The following is a 16278-nucleotide window of genomic DNA, read 5'->3' as shown; positions in this document are numbered from 1 at the left end:
CTTAAGGGCGGTGCACGTACTCCTATTACTAGCCCATAGCATGAAAACGTCAGAGTGACAATAGCTCGTTTGGTTTAATGCTTGAATCGTACAACTAATTACTTGTTTCCCATCAAGTCATTGCCGCAAAGCTGTCCAATATAGCTCCCCGTAATCTGCTGCGTTTATTATTTGGGGCTCTCTTCTTTCTTCTCACTGGCATCTTCTTCCCGCTTAGCCTTCTCCTCTCGGCGGGTAAGGATCTCATCGATGATACCGATCTCCTTGGCCTCCTGAGCACTCAAATACCTGTCGCGGTCCATCATGTCCTCGACGTCCTTGAGGCCGTACTTCTCATGTCCATGGGCCTGGTTGAGGTGCTTGCGGAAGATCTCGTTGAGCTGCTCGCGCGTGCGCTGAATTTCGTTCGCGTAGATGAGGATGTCGCTGGCTTGGCCCTGGGTTCCGCCCAGCGGCTGGTGCACCATGATGCTGCTGTGCGGCAGCGCGTACCGCTTCCCCTTTTCGCCGCCCGCCAGCAGCAGCGAACCCATTGACGCTGCTTGGCCCATGCATACCGTCGATACGGGCGACCGGATATACTGCATGGTATCGTAGATACCCAGGCCCGCCACCACTGACCCGCCTGGCGACTGGATGTACATGGTGATGGGCTTATCCGGGTTGTCCGACTCGAGCCACAAGAGCTGCGCGATTATGGAAGCGGATACGGTGTCGTTGACTGCGCCATTAAGGCAGATGATTCGCTCCTATATATGCGGCAACCGGGGGTCAGATGGTCGGAGTTTGCGGCGCTCGAGGGTCATTCATTTGTCCGTACCTGAAGGAGCTTCGAGAAAATATCATCTGTAATTGCGAAACACGGTCAACATAACGGACCCTCTCCGAAATAATGGCGCGTAGTTTATCCAGGGTAAACTAACAGGTTCTCCAGCCTCCGGTCTATCTATGTCGTTAGCGAACGTCGATGCAAGTTTCTGGCTTCGTCTCAGCGTACGGTGACTTCTGTGATGTACGGTAGCGGGATATTTCGCATGGGCGTTTGATGGGCGAAAGAACGGGTTTGCCTTGATGGCGACGAGCGTAAAGCCCGCCATAAAGGTCTTTGGATGTTCATCATGACGGCAAATGGCGTTGCGGTCGAAGTTGTGTTGGTTCTGACGTCGACGGACGGTGGAGAAGCTCCTCTGGCCGGTGGGATAACAGGGGGCCTCAGGGCCTCTATCGCTAAAAAGTCGACCGACCGTTCGTGCCGGAAGCCCCCAGGTTGAGCTACAATTAACCAGCACTGTCGAAGGGCATTAACGACTACTTCGCCGTAGACAAGAACACAATAAAGGTTTAACGAGACATTAGAAAATACATAGAATAGACAAAACTCGAAGAGACAGTAATAGCATTACTCTGCCCGATTATTTCGTACCTCTCTATGTTTAGTGCACGGAGTAGCTCCCTCCGACTTGGACTAACTGTAGTTTAGATCTGAAAGCTCGTGCCTGCGTCATTGCTAATTGGTCGCGTTTTTCAGTTCAAGGCCAGCAGCACCCGACAAACTTCTGCACACATGCGGCTATGAGACGATGCCCGGCATTGCGAGATAGCAGCGCTATCTCAACCCGCACTTTTGGCCAACCTCGACTGCAATGCCGCCCGTATGCATCCACCAAAGCGCTGGCGAGGGCACCCAAAGAATGAAAACGGCCGACAAACGCCGCGGCCGCCCATCACTACTACCGCCGACGCCGACGCCGACGCCGACGCCGACAGCGATAGTCTGTTCCATGATTGGGAAAAAGCCTTCCAGATCGATCAAGATGCGAAGACGGTAGAGACAGCGGTGGGCAGCCTTCCGCTGTCGCCCGTCATGGACGCGTCCTTCTGGGCCCGGCGCGAGCATCACACGAAGCCCAAGCCCAAGAAGCCGCCGCACAACGCCTCCAAGCCCCAGGACCTGCTTGAGCGCCAGTTTGCCGCAAACCCCTTCGCGCAGGCCCTGGCAACGCCCGTGCGCTACGACTCCTCCCTCCGGAATCGGTTCCCGAGCTTCTTTCTCCAGGACTTCCACCTGGTCACGCATCCCGAGACGGGGCGGCCATGGTGGATTCCGCAGAGCTTAGCGCTCGACAACAGCAATCACAGTAATGCCAAAACAAAGGAAGAGGATAGACCCCAGGCCTCGGAGCGAGAGGGGCAGATGCTGCCTAAACTCAAGAAGAAGCCGTCAAGGGCAAAGCCTCTCGGCCCGAGCGCGTATGTAACGGCGCGCAAGGATATTCTGGCAGCTTTTACCCAAGCAAAGTCTGGGTTGTTTCGGCGGGAGCGTGGCCTCTTCGGGCCCTCGAGCTCGCAGTACACATCGTTTCAAGGGCAGGCTGTGTGGCGGCGGGACATGGACGAGTTCGTGCTGGATTTGATGCGTCGGCACATCGAGCAGGACCTGCTGTACCTCTCGCGACTCTGCGTTGAGCAGAGCCGCCACTACATCGTCAAGTGCTTTGGCTGGGGCGACGTCCAGTACAAGCACAAGGGCGCCGTTCTGTGGTTTGGCCCCAGCGCTATGAACGATGACGAGTCGGAGATGAACGAGGGCGAGCCGTCGCCTGGCCCTTTCGCCACTTACGAGTTTTCTGATAGCGAGGCGACCAAGACAGCTGTTGCAGTCCACAACATGCCTATGCTGTTGGGCGAAGAAACTGCTACTCGGGTCCGAAAAGAGGCCGGGGCTCTCCAGGACGGGTCAATATTCATGTTGGGCGGAAGGCGGACTGCAGATCTACAATCAAAGCTTTGGAAGCTCCAGGGCTACTTATCAGATTATAGATAATCCTCTTGCAGGATGCTGAAAGACAAATACAAGACGTAAAATTGCAAAATCAATTTGTTAGATCCTTCTTCCTTCGGAACAAGAAAACGCGAATATCCAGATGCACGAAGTATGGAGCCATAGATTCTCACGAGAGTGGAACATTATTTCCATTACTGAGGTCTACCCTTATTGGTCCTCCGTATTTCGTGCATTGCAGCATCTGTGCAACTTACTTCCCTGTCATCTAGATCTGGACATCACACTCTGATTAGACGACATGCTGGCTTACGAACGACCAACCTTTTTCTTACCCGATAACTCGTGTATGTGGCGCATAGTGTGTAAATGCAAAGCATAAGAAATAACATAAAAGGGATCGTTTCGCTGCCCTGTGTATTTGTGATGTACTTATTCAAACCTCAAAAACCCCATGCGCCGTATACCCGTGACAGAGGTTGTTCTATGACGCTACCAAAACTCAAGTGTTCAAGACAGATCAAATATGGAATATCGTCGTGACTTTAAAAGGATTCCCCTTTTGTTTTCGTTCTTTTGGCAATTGCCAGGCAAACCTGACAATTTGTCAGCCAGGGAAACGTATCTTACATGGCACTGGCACTTCCTCAAGGGATACTTACGTAGATTAATGCTTTTCCTCCTCTGCTTTTCTTTTAATTCTTGAAGGGGTTTTCAGCCTCCTTCTCCACGTACACGGCCGTCCCGTACACAGAGACCTGGGCAAAACCCAGGATCTCACTCTCGCCGTAACCGACGCCGACAACGGCATTGCCGCCGCGGGCGAGGCAGTCGACCACCAGCCGGGCGGTCGCCTGCTCGCGCGCGTTGTACAGCAGGTGCGTCAGGCTCTTGGCCTCGGACCCGAAGCCCGTGACCGACTTGAGCAGGGACTTGGTTTCCTTGCGCGCGCATGTCGTGCTGCCGTACACAGCGCCCAGGGTCCGCACCACGCGGTAACCAGGCAGCGTGGGCGTTGTCGACGTCGGCACCGAGGGGGTCCCGCTGTGTGGCTCCGACTCGGGGTGCGACACGCTGAAGGCGTGCATCTGCTGCTGCGGTGCCGGGGAGGTGCTGAAGGTCGAAGCGCGGTTGGGCGCCGGAACGGCGAGCATGGACTTGCGGTTGGACAGCATCTTGGCAGAAGGGACGATATATAGACCAAAAATGGGTGTGAAGAGAGGTGATGGGCTTGGAAAATAGTGGCGACAGCAGCGGTAGGTTGAGCCGATATTCTGGTATGGGTACTGTATGAGCCCAGCCAGGTGGTACGCGTATGTGACTCGAGTGACAAAGTGACAGGGGTAGATCTTGATTCTATAATATGGGGAGGAATAATCATCGATGGTGTGCGAAAGTGTAAAAGGTAAGATGAACGCGAGCTGGAATGGCATTGCATCTCCTGGGGATCTATAAGTACTTACTCTTCACCTGGGCCGTCAGATAACACCGCTACCGATCGATTACCAGGCGATCAAATCACACGGTTTGTCAACCTTGATTTTAGGCCTCCTTTCCTCGCCATCTCGCCGTCTCGCCGTGTGCCGTATTCTTGGAAATGTTTCCTGAATGCTTCAAGGCATGAGAACCAGGAGGCGTTTCTGAAACGGAGAGCGCGGCAGCATGGCTGCCAATGCTCATGCTCTCGTCAATTGTTTCTTTGGGGGCACTGGCGACATGACCGAACCACCGACCCTGGACAACGGAGAGTCTTGTGATTGGGCAGATGGCCAATGGCTCGCCTATTGTTGCACCAGATCCCTCTCGATCAAACGGAGACGCCAAGGCCAACCTTGCAACCACCCTAGGCGACATACCCACGAAAACTGCCACCTTCGTCGTTTAACAAATCCCCCTGCTCCTTTTTTCATCTGGCGGACTTTGTCCGACTTGTCGGGCGGCCTCTGATGACTTCATGAAAGGGCTGGAACATCATCTGCATTGCCATCTGATAGATGTGCATTGAGTTATATGCAAACCTTGTTGCTCGGCGTGGCCAGATTGCAAGTGGAAGCGAGAAAGACGACCACATGGGACTCCAAGCCAGGGGGCCACTCGCCAACTTAAGCTTAACAGCTAGCATATCCGTTAAAGGGGGCATGAATGCTTAAGTAGGTATTGTTAGTAAAAGGCAGCTCTTACCATACACACCCTTGTAACATAAGTCGGTGCCCTGCCCAAGTCCACCAACAAAAAGAACTCAGTGTTCGTCAATTAGATTGTCGTAAGTCTTCCAGAAGTGGATGCGTGGTACATCAAGATAGTTGGGGCCCATCTTGAATACCAGCCCAGAGACTTTGAAGCATCGAGCGACGTTGGACTAACGGGCTGGGCGCGAAATCGAACAGCAGCAGCAGCATGAAGACCTAGCAATCGGGCATTTCTCATTCATTTTTACTGTCGCACCCACCTGCCACGGAACATCTGTCGCGTTTCGCCATAGCACCTGGGTGATAAAACATACGTTGGTTCAGTCTGGCGGGACAAAGCCAAGAAGGGCGTTCAGGGCCGGATCTCCACATGGGATGTCTTCCATGGCCTTGCCGATTCCGGGCCGGCCTTATCAAGCGGCGACCAACCAAGGAAAAAGGCACGGGCAGTCATTGTCTATTCTTGGACAGCATGACGGAGACTGACAATCACCTTTCGCCCGCTTCCATTGTCCGCCGTGCCCTCCAATGATCGAGGAACTAGACGTTGTAGCCCACTTCTTCACCGAGGGCGGCGGCGAAGCAGGTATATCCTCTACCTTCTTCTTGATTCTCTCAGCCCTGGAAACTGTTACCACATTTACACCACAGCGACTAGCCGCCTGCGTGGCCAAATCCAAAATATCCCGTCCCGGATTTTGCCCTACCTCTATGGGACGTGTAAATCAAACCCAGAAAACGTTTAGGTGCACATAACTGAGTCTTGGCAGCATAGTGCTGAGAGAAAGCTGGATTGAAGGAGATAACTTGGTGGTGGGATAGCTTGGGGTATTGGAATCGCAATGACGGTTCAAACCCGGTAGTTATATTCAATAACTTCTCACGGTCGGTGGTCGGCTTCCAAAGATCACAACGGAGACAACAAATGCAGTACCAATCCCCGCTAACCCCGCTATCACTAGCAGCGGGGTCCTACATCAATCTTGAACCGGCGCAGGTGCTGCAATGGACTGAAAACAACAAAACCAATTAGCAGATAATCATGGGTGCAAAATACAGATATCATGGATCTAGTTTCATCGTCTGGCCTGCTAGGTTTTGTAGGTACCATCACCGCAATGAGTTGATCAGGCAGACAACGCGACTTGTAGCGTAGAGGGCAGATGGGATGTCGGGCCTTATCTTATCGGCTAGTCAGTGGGTGGAGTTGTCGAGAAAAGCTTCCTGGGTTCTCCGCAGAGGAGGCAAAAGGCGGGATCCACTTGGGGCACTTGTCAGCCTCATGGGAGGGACGCAAACGGGCAACGGCAACATCTACGAGAGTCTAGATATGTAATAGTCTATGAAAGGGGTGATTGGTTACCAGGCAGACTAGACTGGAGTTCAGAAGGCGCAGCTGAGGGCAGATCCAGATAGCCCATCGGCATGGAAGTGCTAAGAATGCCTTGAGGCTGGGGCTGGCATTCCAGATTCCAGGCGCGAACATGGCACTTTTGTTCGCCCGTCGTCAGTTCTGGAACTTTGGAGAAGGGCCTGCCTGCCTGCCTTGTGTTCCGGGCCCGTGCTGTGCAGCTTGAGCTCGCATCTGGCCAATCAGATTGTTCAATCATCGAGGCTGCGATGGCGGTTGCTCCCCAGTTGCTCCCCAGTTGCCCCACCGCCAGAGGCTCATGGAAATGGAATCGCATCGAATTCTTTGGTCTTGAGCGGCAGGAGGGAGAGAAAACAGAAACAGAGGGTGCCTAAGCCCGTCAAGCAGGGACCGTGCTAGTGTGCTGCAAGTTCCAGCGCCTAGCAAGTAGTAAGGTTCCTTTTTTTCTTCTCTTGACTGAAGGCGATAGAAACAATTCGCACCATTATATCTTCTACTCCTCCCACCTTGCCTGCTCCGAAGTCTGCCCTTCGATCTTTTCTACTCATTCTTCATTCATCCATCCATTCTCCCTTCCTTCCTGCGTCTAGTAGAAAGAAGACTCTCGTCGCAGAGTAACATTTTGTGATACCCCTCTTACATCGTCTTTATAACCTGTTCCCCATAGGTAAGTCAACTGTCGACACAACTTCCCCTCCATCATCCACCACCACTTTTTTTCCCACCAGATCCTCCCCGCTCTTCAGCCTCGTCTTCCCTGCGCTTCTAGCGTTTTTGCAACCACTCGAGCCATCATTGTGCTTCTTTCCGAAATTTCCCAGAGAAACAGTTGCATTCAATCAGCCGCTCTTTGGATTTGTTTGTTGCTTCTGCGTCTCTGAAAGGAAACGAGGGGGGAAGCAAAACACAATCTTTTTGGCCCGAAGTGGTCACAGAATCCTCATCTTCAAGAGCACCCCCACCACTTTTTCGTCGACCGCTGCAAATCAATTTACCGCTTCCCTTCACCTTGGCCTCACCCCCACTAACGTGATTCCTCTTACTCAGAAGTCGATTCCATCTCCGCCATCATGTCTGAGACTTTCGAGTTCCAGGCTGAGATTTCTCAGCTGTTGTCTCTCATCATCAACACTGTCTACTCCAACAAGGAGATTTTCCTGCGAGAGCTGGTGTCCAACGCATCCGATGCCCTTGACAAGATCCGATATGAGGCCCTCTCCGACCCCAGCAAGCTCGACTCGGGTAAGGATCTCCGCATCGATATCATTCCCGACAAGGAGAACAAGACTCTCACAATCCGCGATACCGGTATCGGTATGACCAAGGCCGTAAGTTAATACCCATATTTTGCACACCTTGATGCTAGTTTGGCACATAACTAACATTCACCCGCAGGACCTGGTCAACAACCTGGGTACCATTGCCCGCTCCGGAACCAAGCAGTTCATGGAGGCCCTCACTGCCGGTGCTGATATCTCCATGATTGGTCAGTTCGGTGTTGGTTTCTACTCTGCCTACCTGGTCGCCGACCGTGTCACGGTCGTCTCCAAGCACAACGATGACGAGCAGTACGTCTGGGAGTCCTCCGCTGGAGGCACCTTCAGCATCAAGTCCGACACCGAGGGTGAGCAGCTCGGCCGTGGCTCAAAGATGATCCTGCACCTCAAGGATGAGCAGAGCGACTACCTCAACGAGAGCAAGATCAAGGAGGTCATCAAGAAGCACTCCGAGTTCATCTCGTACCCCATCTACCTTCACGTCCAGAAGGAGACTGAGACTGAGGTGCCCGATGAGGACGCTGAGGAGACCACCGAGGCTGAGGGCGACGACAAGAAGCCCAAGGTCGAGGAGGTCGATGACGAAGATGAGGAGAAGGAGAAGAAGAAGAAGACCAAGAAGGTCAAGGAGACCACCATTGAGGAGGAGGAGCTCAACAAGCAGAAGCCCATCTGGACTCGCAACCCCCAGGACATCACCACTGAGGAGTACGCTGCTTTCTACAAGTCCCTCTCCAACGACTGGGAGGACCACCTCGCTGTCAAGCACTTTTCCGTTGAGGGTCAGCTCGAGTTCCGTGCCATTCTCTTCGTCCCCAAGCGTGCTCCCTTCGATCTCTTCGAGACCAAGAAGACGAAGAACAACATCAAGCTCTACGTCCGCCGTGTCTTCATCACTGACGATGCCACTGATCTTATTCCTGAGTGGCTCAGCTTCGTCAAGGGTGTTGTCGACTCTGAGGATCTCCCCTCAACCTGTCTCGTGAGACTCTGCAACAGAACAAGATCATGAAGGTGATCAAGAAGAACATCGTCAAGAAGGCCCTCGAGCTGTTCCAGGAGATCGCTGAGGATAAGGAGCAATTCGACAAGTTCTACAGCGCATTCGCCAAGAACCTGAAGCTCGGTATCCACGAGGACTCCCAGAACCGTGGCATCCTGGCCAAGCTCCTGCGCTTCAACTCTACCAAGTCTGGCGATGAGTTGACTTCGCTGTCCGACTATGTCACTCGCATGGCCGAGCACCAGAAGAACATGTACTACATTACTGGCGAGTCTATCAAGGCTGTCCAGAAGTCTCCCTTCCTTGACGCCCTCAAGGAGAAGAACTTCGAGGTCCTGTTCCTGGTCGATCCCATTGACGAGTACGCCATGACTCAGCTCAAGGAGTTTGAGGGCAAGAAGCTCGTTGACATCACCAAGGACTTCGAGCTCGAGGAGACCGACGAGGAGAAGACGGCCCGTGAGGCCGAGGAGAAGGAGTACGAGGACCTCGCTAAGGCTCTCAAGAACGTACTCGGTGACAAGGTCGAGAAGGTCGTTGTCAGCCAGAAGCTGTTCGGCGCCCCTTGCGCTATCCGCACTGGCCAGTTCGGCTGGTCTGCTAACATGGAGCGTATCATGAAGGCCCAGGCCCTCCGTGACACCTCCATGAGCTCTTACATGAGCTCCAAGAAGACCTTCGAGATCTCCCCCAAGTCTTCCATCATCAAGGAGTTGAAGAAGAAGGTCGAGGCCGACGGCGAGAACGACCGCACCGTCAAGTCCATTGTCCAGCTTCTCTTCGAGACCTCTCTGTTGGTCTCTGGCTTCACTATTGATGAGCCTGCTGGCTTTGCTGAGCGCATCCACAAGCTCGTGTCCCTTGGCCTGAACCTGGAGGAGGAGCCCGAGGCTGAGGCCACCGAGGCCCCTGCCACGGCTGACGCTGTTGCCGCCGAGACCGGCGACAGCGCCATGGAGGAGGTCGACTAAATGCTTTTGGAACCTGGACAACTGGGAGTGAAAAGTTCTATCGGAGTTGGCTGGTTTGGGCTTGCTTTTGTTGATCCATTTTCCGTTCATGCATCTCCCTCCCCCCATAATACCTCCTTCATACCCCCACGACACGAGATGTATTCTAGTATGATGCCGTCATGATGCTACAGGCCGGATGTAAAGAATCCGTAGACGAATTGAAATGTGTTCTAGATTTTATTATCAAAGTCTTCATTGGATGCCAGCGTGAATGTGTATGTGTCTGCCTGCTTAAACGTGTCACTCTGAGACTCACTGGTGTTGTTATCTTGGCACCCCAGCCTGAAGATGTATCGCCATCGGTCATAACACTGTACTTATTAAGTTGCTGCCAATACCAACGGCAGTGTCAACGGCAGTGTCAGTGACGGCTTTGGTGGGCGTCCCGCCAATCTGACTTGTCGTGTGTCAAGCTGAAGTCTTCCTGGTCAGTGTATAGCATAAGATTACTAATTGCATGCGGTTATATAGCTGGTGGATATTGCGGCATCATTTGCCTCGCTCGCCGATTAACATAGGACTCCTAAGTAGGACAGAGCGTCCGATCCCTTGCTATACGAGCAAGCAGGTATGTATTTCAAACTACCCTTAGCGTTGAGTGCTCGGACATGCCATTGTTTGAAGGGACAATTCCCAAGGCGGGTCCAAAAGGGTGCACACGATCCGGCGGATGCCTGAGCGCGTGGCGAGGGGGCACCGTATGATTGATCAATGATTCTTATTGTTTAGACGACCATCAAGAAAACGATGTTTCCCACCCAGGCGCTTGGTAAAAGATGTGGCATTCTTCCGACCGGGCCCGAGGCTGTTTGGACTGATTATTTCCGTTTGGCCTCATATGGCGGCGACTCTCACCAATGTGCTCGATGGACACTGCGCGCGGTATCTGATCTTGTGGGGGTCGATGAGCAAGTGCCGTAGCAGGGTTATCCCTCACAATCATAGGATAGGGAGGGAGCGAGATGGGAATGAGAGGAAAGAAAGAATAGGCCGAGCGACCCGGCTGTGCTGGTCTGGCTTGTGTGTGGGTGGCTGGAAGCTAGAAAAGGGGATGGATGATGGGATGGAAGCGGCACACGATACCAACAATCGCGGCTGACAGGAACCGAACCTACCTTGACCCGTAAATCCGTGTACCCCAGGGCCAAGCTAGAATATTGGAAGACTTGTCGTTTTCTCTTTCACGCGAGTCATCGAGTCATCGGAGTCCAATCTGGCGTCAAATAGATTGAGGATCGAGCCATCTGCGGTGGGTGTCGAGGTGGAATATGTTTGATGTGGCACGGTGATGCTAGCTTCGATAGAGTGGAATGCCACGCTGCACGTTGCAGGCGGCTCGATGATCACAAGTGGAGGATCCAGGAGGAGCCCGACAGAGACGCTGTCTCTCCCAAAGAAGAAGGACGGCGAGCGGGCCAGCGGAGAGGTGACGATGCGGTGATGGAGGAAGGCACTAAACGACAGTTATCAGAATGTGGCAGGCACATGGTATTCAACATAGGAGGCTGCATGAACTGAAACCTGTGAGCCACGGCCCCTCTGCTCGTTTTGATACATCTGACGACGATGGATTTCCCCACATTTGTGAAGGCTGTTGGCCTCACGTATTAGTATGTAATGTACCTAACGGTAGCATATGTATCTGTACGGGCTATCTCCCGTTCCCCCCGTGCTTGTGATACCCTCCGATTTCCTAGGATTTCCTAGGAACCATGATCTTCTGCTGGGTTTGACATACGGGCTGGGGCCATGGAGCGGCCCTGGGGTAGGGGCAATAACAGGACAAGGGGGAGGGACGGAGAAGAAGTGCCCAATGAGACGATGAGGACAACGGTTTTCAGTCGAACCACATGGCTGGAGGGGCGGCGGTGGAGTTCTTGTACCTGTATTTTTTTTTGTCCGATGTAGCATCCAGAACGTGTTCCACGATCTTCTCGAATTGATCAAGGTGCTGGCCATGGAGTCCAATCGGCAGAGAGTGGTGTGAAGTGCGCGCAGGCAGCCGCTGGTTTGGTGTTTCATAGCATGGATGGTGGGGGGCGGTTGTGGGTAGCAAATACAGTTGTCTCGTTTCCCTCAACTTCTTGACTGCAACCCTCCCCCATGAGCCATCTGGACCATCAAACCCACCGACACCACCAACCAAACCACCAGGTCAAAGTCGTAGTCGCCCGTGTTTGCACTGTTCGGCTCCTCGATCGAGAAAGCGAAATAGAAGAACTTGTCTAGTCACGCCTCACTTGACAAGTCAAACGGTCCAGATTGGCTTTTTGGCTTTGGGACGATCATACCGCATCAACACGATGAGATGCTGCCGGCCCGTCATCCGAAGTCCTAGTTCCAAGGCCAAAAACGAGTTCCGGGTCCTGGGTTGGTACCTGTTGTCGGGCTTGAGCTGAAGCACCCAAGACGCTGTGGACGGGTGACGGGGGTCTGGATCCCAGGGATTACGATGGTAGTTCGTCTCGGCTGCTGGGAGACTTGCCTCTTCCAGCCAAGTCCAGGTGCCATGGGACGGGTTTCAGCTGAAGCCCATCTCCACCATCTACTCCCACCACCCATGTCGTCTTGGCAATGGGGCCGGCCAGAGCACACCACAGACGCAGAGCAGCCAGAGTCCAGAGCGAGCGAAGCCCACTCTCCGACACTGTCAATGTGAGACTACCACGCTGCCTCACGATGGCCCTGCTTCGTCCTAAGTCTCCAGGTTTAATCTGGTGAGCGACTTTCTGAAGGAGCCTAGTCCGCGCTGGTCGTGTCGTTTGCGTGTCGTTGTTTTTGCCTCCGTCTTCAGGCTGGTATCCGCGTCCCATGTTCATATCTATTAAAAGCAGTCCCCAACTGCCCATATTGCAGATCGTTCTGTTCAGTTCCCGCAAATCGCATCTCCCTCTCTTGCGACCAATCACTCTCGTTCTTTTTGGCCCGACTCTCTTTTCTGTTGCTTGCTTTTGATTACTACTTACCTTGTTGCCGCCGCTCGTTCAAACCGTCGTCCTCTACTCTCACGACCGACCAGCGCCCGACTTGATTGCACGTCCATCGTCTCTGGCCTAGCGGAACTCTCCAGAAACTCAACCCCAGCCAGGAAGAAGCTCCCATAGTCGTTGCCTCTCCTCTCAAGATGCATTCTTCTACCCTCGCGGCCTTCGCCTTGGCCCTGTCGGCTGTCGCTGCCATGCCTACCAACACCACCGCACCCGTACCCATGAGCAGTGCCCAGGCCGACCCTCACAATAAGTGCAGCCCGAACCGGGTCAAGTCCACCGTCTACGGCTGTGCAGCTCGCACCGAAATGACCCCCGTGCAATGCTTCGCCAAGGTGTGCGCCAACATGGACATCCCGCCTCACACTGGAAACACCAAGCGAGCTGCTGTCAACATCCAGTGCACCGATTACAACTTGTTCCAATGTACCATCGTGGAGTGGCGCGACGCTGGTGACTGCATCCGCACCTTCTGCCCATAAACTGGTGGCTTCCGTCTGGTCCGCTGTGTCGGCAGGCAATCAAGGCACTCGTGGATATAGTGACTCCGGCAGTCGGCGCCGAACCTGGTCTAGAGCTAGCAAGCCGACCTCGACACTCGCGGTTTTGCTAGTAACGGTGGTGGCTGTCGGTTCACCATTGAGACACCGTGCGGCAACTTCTATTCTTATCATGAGCTAGACTCGAAATGTTATGCTTTTTTATACCAACTCCTCCGGGTCGGGACCTACTGGGCTTTGAGCGCATTCGGATATCTCAAGGACCTGGCGTCGCATGAGGCCCGCTGTGCTCATCACCCCGCCAGACTGGCATCTGGAACGATCGAGAACGATTATATTGGTGTTTTTTTATTTCTTTTTCCTGCGAGGTTTCGATCAACCTTGCGGTTTATGATACCAGGACGGCGACTGGTTTTTTTTACGACAATTGTACGATGGAAGGCGAGGCGAGGTCGGTTCTTTCATGGAACCACCTGACGTAGATGGGGGAGGGCTTCAATCACACAACGATACCAGCATCATTAGGTGCAACCACCACAACAACAAAAGCAGACAAAAAAAGACAAAAAAATACGACAAGACAAGACAAGCAAAGGTATGGGAGAGCGATATGCCATAGTACGCAATATGGCAAGGGTGGCGGATGCTCCCTGTCTTTCTGGTTCTAAACGAGACGGCATCAAGGAACGGTCTGATCCGTCTTCTTATAGATAGGCACGCCCTCACGGGAACGGGACTTGTATGATTATGTACTCTTCCCAATCTAACCTATATCTTTTGGGCCACAGCTCGTTCAATAAATCTTCTCCTGTCGGTCCACACACTATTGACTTTGTATCCCTTGCCAGCCTCTGTGTTGCCGTGACGATATCTCCCTTCTAGAAGGAAGTGGTGGCGGTGGAAGCTGCGTCAGCCCCGTAATCGTCACTAACTGCCTGTCGCAGATGTTTTCAACGCCGCAACTAAACGCGCGTCTTATCATGGAGTACTACTCAACGATTCTCAAATGGCTCCTGCCGCACGGATAGCCCAAGACTCACCATGTCCACCATGCAACTGTATTGGTTGACAGATCAACTTTACAGCAACAGCAACAGGCAGGGGGTGGCTTATCCATAGCCGATCCATAAATTGGCTTGCTTCTCCAAGACTAACGCCTTAGCAACGCCCCCCTTCTTTTTATCATATAGCTATCACGAAAATAGCATGAATAGTAATACCAACATAAGTTCGCTCCAGATATATGCAATGCAGTGCACCCCGGCCGGTTCAGTATCCCTGGGATGGTCCGAGAATTTAATGGCGCCAAAAAAAAAAAAAAAAAAACTATTATTTGTGTGCATTTAACAAACTTCTGCCCCTATTTTGTGTTCGAAGTTTACTCTGTGATGCATTTTTAAGTCTGTGTGTAAGACCTGGAAGTCTCTGATCAGGAATGGACCCTCTTCTTGAGATGATTGAACAGGTCTCCCTCTAGTTATCGCCCGCCCAATGTCCCCTTACCATCACCATATATCATCAGTAGTAAACATCGCGAGCAACTTCCGCGGGTGCTTCTTGCGGAAGTCGGACGCCTCCAAAACCTGGAAGGTCTTGGGGTCGCTCTCTGGGCTCACGAGGTTTGATTGATTCTCGAGATTCCGCTCGGACTCAAACCCGCCCCTGCTCAAGCAGAACTCGAGTACGTCGGCTTGCCTGTCCAACAGCGCCCGCATCGCGAGAATTCGGAGCACGTAGGGCTTCTGAGCCTCCTCGAAGCGGTCGATTCTGGCCTTGATGTCATCGAGGTTCCGGGCGTCGTAGGCATTGAAAACCTGCACGAACGGGGTGGCATCTGCGCGAACATGGCGTTTAGCCAGTCAGCATATTTTGCTTTCGGGATGAAAGCTCCAGTGAGAGGTGACAGCACTGTCTGTCGCCGTACTCACCTTCAACTGGGCCCATCTCTCGGGCCGAGTCCAGGACCGAATACCAAAATGGGTGCGAGTGCGCAAGCAACCTGACTTCCTTCTCGTCCTCGTCAGGTTTGTGGGAGGCTCCAGCCAAGTGGGCGAACACTTGGCGCCAGTATTCCTCTTCGCTGATTCTCTCAAAGTAAAGGGCTGCCCACGCCTCAAAGAAGCACATAGAGGAAGAAAGAGTCTCGGCGGTCCCTAGATCGGTCACCCATCCGCCCATATAATCACCTTTCTCTATACGCATGGTACTTAAGATAGGAGAAGGAGAAGTGATCTGGTTTCTGGTATGTAATTGTGTTTGTTTATAAGTGAACATAGTATGCGGTGGTGTAATCCATAGTTCCCTCTTCTTATATAGTTTTCAATCCTGCGAGACGGGCTGGGAGTGGCTATGCATATGCAATTGGCTTAGAAGGTGATCTGTCTACTTACCTGCTGTCGGACAAATGCCCTGCCTGCCCCCACAAGGCCTGAGGCCGCGCCGTATTTGTTTGTGCACGCCGCCCTGCACGCCTTATTCATCCATTCGATTTTGTCAACCCATAGAAAAGGAGCAGATATCTTCAAATTCAGACATCACTATACACTGAGTGTAATAGCTAATATTGGAGCTATATTTGTTCCTTCGCAATTAGTCTGTAGAACCTTCCAATATCTGAAGCAGCCTCAGAATTCTCCCATGATTTGTACCAAGTGATTCCGTACCATCTGATCATATGATGCTCTTGGCATTGATGCCAAATGTTCCGGCCGGAGGAATTCCTCGGATCCCATGGCGCTGGAAATGCAATGATCTCGTTTACCGCTTACAGCATCTACGACATCCAGCTTCGCCCCCAAACACACAATTTCCTTTTTTTAAGTCTTTCCCCTTGGGAAAAGGGGGATCCAGGAGAATATACCGCAAGACGGGGTATGGTTAAGAGTTTAATTCATCTATCACAACTCTATATCTGGGGTAAATACTCTAGCTCTAAAGGTCAGTAAAGACGTGCTATACGAGGTATGGCCCTTTGCTTGCCAATGAACTGCTTCTCCGGCTTATTAGATATCGGAGTTGGTAGCTCCAAAATAGATACAGCATCGTGAATAAGGAGCTAATGTCTTTACACGTGTGATTATCACACTTGTAACGCCTAAAACTAGATGATGGCATTTGATACCAGTATAGTGTGAAGCGAAGTACAGTAAGGCAAG

General features: G+C 52.5%; 7 protein-coding genes across 7 annotated transcripts; 3 read left to right on the top strand and 4 right to left on the bottom strand.

Moving 5' to 3' along the window:
- Positions 1-167: 167 nt before the first annotated feature.
- PG998_008231 (uncharacterized protein) lies at positions 168-1036 on the bottom strand (the record flags this gene model as incomplete). Its single annotated transcript, XM_066875047.1, has 4 exons — positions 168-749; positions 821-846; positions 924-942; positions 998-1036. 4 exons carry the CDS (start codon positions 1034-1036, stop codon positions 168-170), a joined length of 666 nt encoding a protein of 221 aa, XP_066730992.1.
- Positions 1037-1654: 618 nt separating this feature from the next.
- Positions 1655-2824, top strand: PG998_008230 (uncharacterized protein; the record flags this gene model as incomplete). Its single annotated transcript, XM_066875046.1, has 1 exon — positions 1655-2824. One exon carries the CDS (start codon positions 1655-1657, stop codon positions 2822-2824), a length of 1170 nt encoding a protein of 389 aa, XP_066730991.1.
- A 653-nt stretch (positions 2825-3477) lies between these two features.
- Positions 3478-3957, bottom strand: PG998_008229 (uncharacterized protein; the record flags this gene model as incomplete). The annotated part of the gene is made up of 1 exon (XM_066875045.1): positions 3478-3957. One exon carries the CDS (start codon positions 3955-3957, stop codon positions 3478-3480), a length of 480 nt encoding a protein of 159 aa, XP_066730990.1.
- Positions 3958-7413: 3456 nt separating this feature from the next.
- On the top strand, positions 7414-9594 carry PG998_008228 (uncharacterized protein; the record flags this gene model as incomplete). The annotated part of the gene is made up of 3 exons (XM_066875044.1): positions 7414-7671; positions 7739-8566; positions 8620-9594. The coding sequence occupies 3 exons, from the start codon at positions 7414-7416 to the stop codon at positions 9592-9594; spliced, it is 2061 nt and encodes a 686-aa protein (XP_066730989.1).
- A 2489-nt stretch (positions 9595-12083) lies between these two features.
- On the bottom strand, positions 12084-12485 carry PG998_008227 (uncharacterized protein; the record flags this gene model as incomplete). The annotated part of the gene is made up of 1 exon (XM_066875043.1): positions 12084-12485. The coding sequence occupies one exon, from the start codon at positions 12483-12485 to the stop codon at positions 12084-12086; it is 402 nt and encodes a 133-aa protein (XP_066730988.1).
- A 275-nt stretch (positions 12486-12760) lies between these two features.
- On the top strand, positions 12761-13105 carry PG998_008226 (uncharacterized protein; the record flags this gene model as incomplete). The annotated part of the gene is made up of 1 exon (XM_066875042.1): positions 12761-13105. The coding sequence occupies one exon, from the start codon at positions 12761-12763 to the stop codon at positions 13103-13105; it is 345 nt and encodes a 114-aa protein (XP_066730987.1).
- A 1523-nt stretch (positions 13106-14628) lies between these two features.
- Positions 14629-15325, bottom strand: PG998_008225 (uncharacterized protein; the record flags this gene model as incomplete). The annotated part of the gene is made up of 2 exons (XM_066875041.1): positions 14629-14957; positions 15052-15325. 2 exons carry the CDS (start codon positions 15323-15325, stop codon positions 14629-14631), a joined length of 603 nt encoding a protein of 200 aa, XP_066730986.1.
- Between the last annotated feature and the right edge of the window lie 953 nt (positions 15326-16278).

Source organism: Apiospora kogelbergensis, assembly GCF_038363985.1.
Source record: "Apiospora kogelbergensis strain CBS 113332 chromosome Unknown utg000005l_segment0_segment0, whole genome shotgun sequence".
NCBI classification, from domain to species: Eukaryota; Fungi; Ascomycota; class Sordariomycetes; order Amphisphaeriales; family Apiosporaceae; genus Apiospora; species Apiospora kogelbergensis.
Note: the sequence above shows the minus strand (reverse complement) of the source record. Positions and strands in the feature narration are given on the sequence as shown.